At 37.9% G+C, this 7,770-nt stretch overlaps 1 protein-coding gene across 1 annotated transcript in view; it reads right to left on the reverse strand.

Annotated features, from left to right (window-relative positions):
* The window catches only part of rap1ab (RAP1A, member of RAS oncogene family b), a 29,298-nt gene that overhangs the window by 4,213 nt on the left and 17,315 nt on the right, over window positions 1-7,770 (reverse strand). Inside the window, exons 3-6 of the mRNA XM_016555977.1 lie at window positions 6,282-6,350; window positions 6,120-6,176; window positions 2,667-2,807; window positions 371-514 (exon numbers count right to left, since the gene is read on the reverse strand). Of these exons, the coding sequence (XP_016411463.1) occupies window positions 371-514; window positions 2,667-2,807; window positions 6,120-6,176; window positions 6,282-6,350 (411 nt within the window). The remainder of the gene's footprint in view (window positions 1-370; window positions 515-2,666; window positions 2,808-6,119; window positions 6,177-6,281; window positions 6,351-7,770) is intronic.

Genomic DNA, 7,770 nt, shown 5'->3' on the forward strand with positions numbered 1-7,770 from the left:
TACAGATTTAGGTTAAATAAAGATGTCAGTTTTTATTTTTCTTATTTTTAAGGAAACAAATCAAAGAAAAATAAACAAATTCTACTGTTCCTAATATTCTGTATGTTGCTCAAAAACAAAATATATTGTGTTTAGCATAAAAAAAGTATTTTTTTTTTAACCCAGTCATTTAAAAATAACACATTTTAGAGCTGTAACGACAATACCGTGATATTTTTGCTTAAGGTTATCATACCGTCAAAATCTCATACCGGCCCATGCCTAGTGTGTACCCGCTTCGCAAAATGCATACAGGTTGGCAGGTCTGTTAAACTACTGGAATATGTTCTGAATGGGGGAAATGTCAAATGAGTAAATGTTAAATGCTCACATCAAGGACGTTGATTTTCGATTTGGCGGAGGACTCTAGAAAGGCACAGCTGTTCCACTGCCGGGCCAGATTTTGCCCCTGTTCTTTCCCCACCACCCTCTCGTCCTCCAGATCACATTTATTACCCACCAGGATCATTGGCACCTACAGTCAGAGAGGAGGAGAAAAAGAAATAGTTACACAAAGGTAATTATGTGGATCTACCATTTCACCATGGAAACTAAAGGGTTATGCAACATTTATGAATGCATTGTAGTTTTGTGACATTTTCAGTCTGTTTATTAGACCAGTGAAGATGAAAGATGCCAAAAGATATTCTCAATTTTAAACCAGAAGTTGTCACCACACCACATGACATGATTTAAATGAGCACAATCATACCAGCCACAACTAAAATCTCAATATGCACCTTTTATGGTAAGAACCGAGCTTTCTGATAATATAAGTTGGTCAGATGTTGTAGTCAAGTCTATAAGCTGTAAACAAGTTACTTTCTGCTTTTACCAGACACATTGTTTATTATAAACAAGTAACCAATAAACTGAACAAAGACAGTACACATGGACAACTAGGGTAACTAGGGGAATCACGATGATGGCATCGTCTATTGGCCCAACTCTATGGACAACAACAGTCTGCTGTAATGTGTATGTGTCTACAGTGTGTAAAATGGTGCGTGAGTGCAGAGGTGATTGATTTAAAGCCACCTAGAAAGATGCAGGACTGCCAGTTTTCCCATTTCACTTCAGTGGCCTTAAACAGTGGAGAGCACACAGAGCGCCTCTCTCACTAGACTACTCTTCAAGCACCAGAAACCTGCCATGTTTGGACTGGCCAGATGGAAAAGGTTTCAAATCTAAACAAACCAGGAAGAGGTAGCGGTCAGCGCAAATATTTCAGCACAAGCCTCTGTAGAGAAACAGAACCAGGAATGCCATGTTTTAAGCTGAAACTAAATGGTACCAAAGCAGGCATCACGATGATGGCATCGTCTATTGGCCCAACTCTATGGACAACAACAGTCTGCTGTAATGTGTATGTGTCTACAGTGTGTAAAATGGTGCGTGAGTGCAGAGGTGATTGATTTAAAGCCACCTAGAAAGATGCAGGACTGCCAGTTTTCCCATTTCACTTCAGTGGCCTTAAACAGTGGAGAGCACACAGAGCGCCTCTCTCACTAGACTACTCTTCAAGCACCAGAAACCTGCCATGTTTGGACTGGCCAGATGGAAAAGGTTTCAAATCTAAACAAACCAGGAAGAGGTAGCGGTCAGCGCAAATATTTCAGCACAAGCCTCTGTAGAGAAACAGAACCAGGAATGCCATGTTTTAAGCTGAAACTAAATGGTACCAAAGCAGGCTGGAGACAAGGACAGAACCACCAGAGAGTGATATCATAAAAGCAATACCAAACCAACCCAACCCACAGCTTCCTCAAAAGTAATTACAGAATCAGTAACTATAATTCTTAAGTGAGATCAGAAACCAGAACCCAAAGAGTTCACTCATACTCTCTTAGTGAGAACAGCTGGCCTTAAACTCACACAATTGATGTACTGCCCTAAGTGGCCCATTCATGCCATCCAGCCTCAATAGATCTGAACCTTTGCTGGGGACCAGGACTTACAGTGTGGTCCAAACCGCAGAAGCAGTGTGACGAGAGAGACAGAAAGAGACGCACACGGTGTAAGGCTAATCAAAACACATTCCAGAGATGTTAACTGCTCATGGCTGTGATCCCCTGGGCCAGTGCTTCACTCACACACTCACACACACACACACACACACACAGTGTTCTTTCCACACGTCCAAAAAAGGGCATCCCATGACTGATATAGAACAGAGGCAAGCCAGAAGATTTGGGTTGAGGGTGGGCTGCTGCAGAGATGGTGTGTAAACCCATGGGATGACACATTCATTTCATCAGTACTCTTGCTTTGCTTAGGGTTGGGAAATATATAGAATATTCACAATATTGCTGGCAATATAAAGTAGCATGTCATTAGACTAAATTGCACACTAAATTGTCTAACTTGTTTAATATAAATAATCAGCAAGCCATTATAGAAAATAGAAAAATCTTTTGATTTTTGATCTTTGATTTGAAAAAGAGAGAAAGCGATAATGGTACTTTAAACTGTGTAAACTACCAGGTGCATTTGGCTTGTGATGGGAAAAAAAAAATCATGGTTTTAGTAAGGCAGTGATTTGATAAACTAAGTCTTTAAAGTGTTTTTCTGTGCGTGCATCCATACATCAACGTCCACTCAACAGGAATATTTTCTCTCACACTTACATCCTCTGTGTCCTTTACTCGTAGAATCTGCTCTCTTAAGTCCTGCAGGTCGTTGAATGTGGACTGTGCTGTGATTGAGTACACAAGAGCAAAGCCCTGACCGTTCTTCATGTACAGGTCCCTCATAGCTGTGAATTGCTCCTGAAAGAGAGAGGTAAAAAAAAATATTAAAAATACACAATCAAAAAAGCACAACTGTTTAAAAGTGTTACTTTGTAAACTTTGACACACACACACATATATATATATATACATATTTTGTTAAAGGGGTCATGAACTGCCTTTTATTAATATTTTGTACTGTTCTCTGAGGTCCACTTATAATGTTATAATGCACTTATACATTACTTTCGGGTCCAATAGGCAGTGCCGCATCGTCACTAAAGTTTATAATTTGCATTTCTTTAAGTCTTGCCAGTGTATAAACCATTCAGCACTTGCACTCACTTCTAGAGACGGTGTGCTCATGCACAATTCAAAGCACACACACATAAGGCCGCCTCACATACACTCTAAAAAATAATTCAGGGAACCTGTTACCACAATTTAAATGCATGGTTGCAAGTTAAAAATTCTAATTTAATTAAACCTTTTAAGTTGCAAACATTATGTTGTGAGTTCAGTTGACACAATAATGTTGATCATTATATATTACATATTCTGTGTAATTTAAACTCAAATTTCTGCGTTAATTGAATTTCTTTAAAAATTAAGATGTAATAACTCAATAAAACGGTCTTGTTAACTTTGGAAATTGGTTAGTGCATTTCTAGTCCCCAGCATGCTTTGCATAGGACTGGATAAGGAGAGTAAATGTTGAAATTAAGGAGAGTACATTTTGAAATTATTCCTGTGTTATTTTATGTGTTTTTAGTGAAGGGAAAGACCTATTAGTGTTTAATGTTGTTAAGTTATGGTTACCATTGTGCTGAAGAGTAGACCACATGAAGGTAAACACTACATTGACTCTATTAGCAATGACTGCGCTAATGCAAAGAAAAGAAAGCACAAAATCACTTTTACGGACTTTTAAATTAAATGTTCCCTCCTGGTGGAATGACCTGCCCAACTCAAACAGAGCAGCTGAGTCCTTAGCCATCTTCAAGAATCGGCTAAAAACACATCTCTTCCATCTTTATTTGACCCTCTAACTCTAGCACTCTCTATTTTAATTATATTCTTTAAAAAAAAACAAACAAAAAAAAACACTTGTCCCTTTCATTTGCTGCTTGTTTTCTTTAAAAAAAAAAACAAACAAACTAACACTTGCTTTCTAATCTTTTTGTATTCTGTTTTCTTTTAATTTATTATACAATTAACGAAAGCAAAAAAGACCTCCAACACTAGCTTGCTCTATTCTTTTTCTATTCTATCCGTTTTCTTTTTATTTATAATATTATTTAAAAAAAACCTTGCTACGTGTACTGCGTTAAGCTCCAGTGACAAGTAACATCTTACTTGTTCATTATACATACTAAATAAGTTACGTTTAGCGTGTGCCATGATAGCTGTGGATTTGAACAAAAGAAAAAAAAACAGTATAAATTGGTTCCAGGCCATCAAATCCATTAGTTGGAACAAGAGTCACCTAAGAGGGGAATTCCCCCCATTTTCATAAATGAATTTCAGGCCCTGAATGAATGTCAGAAAAATCCTAATTGGAGCATCACTATAAATAATTCTACATGATAAAAAGAAAGCTTCAAAAAGATCTGTATCAGTGATCGTATCTGCAGATACTGCTTTCTGTGATCGACGACCAGTGGTCGGCTCCAAAAATCCTGATCAGAGCACTCTTAGCAAAGACTGTATTTTTCCACAACTTGGCACTGTTCAGCATCTTGTTGTCTTCTGAGCCATCTTTATCGTTTTTGGTTTCTGCGTAGTCCTGCATTTGCCTCTCATTATTTACACTACATGTGCAAATTGGTGAGCGGGGCTAAATGAGCAGCGACAAGCAGGCACTGATCATCTTCTGCGGAGACAGTGCTTAGCCACACTATTACATCATAAAGTGGCACATTCCACAAGCTGTCGTTTTGGCAGATTGGCTTCAATATAAGCTGTTTTTAGACGAAAAAGTTTTGAGTTCTGAAACTTACAGGATGTTTTATAGTACTATGACCTTTTATATGTCAAAAGATCAAGGGAATTTTGATTTCTCAGTTCATGACCCCTTTAAAAATATATTCTTTTAAATTCAATATACTGTTCATCCAATGATTGTACCACAATAATGTAATGTCTTGCATTACTTGAGGGCTTTTCTCAGCAAATATTAATGCACATTATTAAACATCACATCATGCTATTATGCTATGGGTTTGAGAGAAGTGCCTTTCAAGACCTCTGCAGTCTAAACTGAGAGCTAGAGGTCTTCAGGGGTCCACTTGGACCTTGAAACACATGGTCTAATCCGAGAGGATTCTGATTCTCAACTTTGGACACGAGCCAGGTATGATATTAGTAGTTTTGGGTCTCTGACTCTTGGGTGATTTTAAATGGATGTTCTTTTACCGAATGTTAAATAAATATGCCAACTTCATATTTTTTGTTTTGGCCATTAAACAATATTTTATTATTTATAACAAGTACATATCAATAATTCGATGTGTTATCTCCTCTTCAGTCAATCCATGCTTATGTTTGTAAATGACCAAACCACATGGGATTCTGGCGTGAGCAGCAGCAGTATGCGAACCTTATAAACTGCACTCTGCAATGGCCGAGCCATTCGAGAGAATGAAGGCAGGGATTTACTTGCTAATATTAACATAAATATAAATTCCTTGTCATTTGAGGTGCAACATAAGCAGTTAATCTATTTGGATTTGCTTGCAGAAACCTACTGCCAGATAATAAAAAACACATCTAAATGCAGTTGATTCCAAAATTAATTAACATTAAAGCATAACTGTATATATTTGTTTTTTCCCCTCAAACAAAACAATTTGTGAAATTCCACAGAAAACAGGCTATTCTCCCACATTTTTGACATACAAAATTAAAGTTGACATTATCTGGCAACATGGGTTAAAAATATATAGCTAACATAATTGTTATGAAGAAGGATCAGAGAACTGATTTAATTAACAAATAAGGTAGGTTTGTATCATACCCAGCTGTCACCACTCACCACTGGCATGCAGGGCTACAAGCTGTGCATATGTCGCCACCTTTTGCATTCGGGTCCAGTTGATTTTTAATAAAATTGCCAACGGGTCAGGTCAGACTTGGGTCAGGTCTAATTTGATTGGGCCTGTCTCGTTTCAGGTCAGGTTGTTGTTTATTAAAAATTAATTTATGCACGTCAGGTTTTTCAATAAGAAGTTATTTGGGTCTATCCAAATCGGTTACAGAGCTGTGAAATCTTTTTTTGTCCACTAATGTGGTAACTGTACGTTGCCAGCTGTTGCTGGCTGAAGTGTGGAAACGGAGGCCAAAAGGACTTACTGTTCCTGCTGTGTCCAGGATCTCCAACATGCACTGCTGGCCGTCCACTTCCACTTGCTGCATGAGGAGAAGAGGAGAAGAAATTAAACAGAAATAAGCTTCCATCGTCCACTGGGATATTGAACAAAAGACAGGAAAAGCTACTGAGCATAGAATTGCTACCTTCCTATAGGAGTCTTCTATTGTGGGGTCATATTTCTCCACGAAAATTCCCTGGACAAACTGGACTGTCTGCAAGAGACACAGATATTAAATTAGAGCCAGAGAATGTTTCACGCACACCTGTAAAAAAGTCAATGTCATCAGTCACAAAAAAATAAAAAATAAAAATTAACTTAACAAAAAAACAACTGCCATATATTCTCAAAGCAGTAAAGGATTGAAGGGGTGGTCACAGTACACTTTCAGTCCCTCTGACTTCCGTTCATACATATGCAAATGTGGGAGACCAGAAACACAAGTAAATATGAAAACGTTCTTTATTTTGATGCGTACTAAAGTTTGGTGAACTTTGATCTGCAAATTTATATCACATGAAGATGTTTGACCAATAGAAGATCTGTATGTCCTGGGGTCCGTTCTTCGTACCTCGCTTCATACATCTGAGATGATGCAACAGTTGCCAGATCTTTTAAAGGTGCACTAAGCAAATTTAGCCAAATGATGCTGATATTTGAAAGCACCAAAACAAACACACCCATACCCCAACAGGACCTCGCCCCTACTTTGATAACTCCGCCCCACACGTACGTACACAACCCTGGCAGCGGCGTTGGTGGAATCTGCAGTGCCTGCCAGCCGAGGGTATGATATCATCAATAAGTGAAAGCGATGTGTGCTACTATGGTAAATCAGGTTGAATGCGTTTGGTAGTAGTGTGTGTTTAATGGTTTAGCTCAGTTTCATGTGGAAGACGACGTTCAACACTTCAATATTTACGTGCAGGGCCTAAAACTAACTTTTTGCCACACCTGCCAATGGCCGGTGACGTGATAAAAATTTACTGGCCAAAATTTTTTTTTACCGGCCATGAAACTCTGTTTGCAAAAACAGGCAGTCATTACAACTACAATGACTAAACATATTTACAATGTTTTTAATGTGTCCTTTACTTTACTTACAAGAACAAAACAACAAACAGATTTATTGATTTATATATATTTTTTTCCTTAAATTGAGATTCTTGTTCTTTGCATGTTTTCGGCAAACGGAGCAGGCCATCGTGCTACACCTGTTTCACACATACTCAGTTTGCAGTGCGTATGTGGTGCGTATTTTTTTCTGCATCCATGTTAACAGATTAGAGCAGGGCTATATAATTAGCTTAATTTGAGGGTCGAATTATCAAACTGAAAAGGGGGTCAAGGGGATGGGGGCCGTCCCGATCTCTTTCTGGGGGGACCTATAAAATTAGAAATTAAATTGAAATCGGAAACATTAGTGCTGTCTGTCAATCGATTAAAAAAAAATAATCGCACATTTCCCTGTAATTAATCATGATTAATCGCATATTTATAGTCACAATTTCACATTGAACCTCCAAATTAATGTAGAAACAACATAAAGATAGTATATTTTAAATGGCATCTTTTTACTAAGTAGAATATTATTAATGAAGTATTGATACCAATACTGCTACTGGTGTCTCTAT

Source organism: Sinocyclocheilus rhinocerous, unplaced genomic scaffold (assembly GCF_001515625.1).
Source record: "Sinocyclocheilus rhinocerous isolate Xijiao unplaced genomic scaffold, SAMN03320098_v1.1 scaffold76, whole genome shotgun sequence".
Classification (NCBI taxonomy): Eukaryota; Metazoa; Chordata; class Actinopteri; order Cypriniformes; family Cyprinidae; genus Sinocyclocheilus; species Sinocyclocheilus rhinocerous.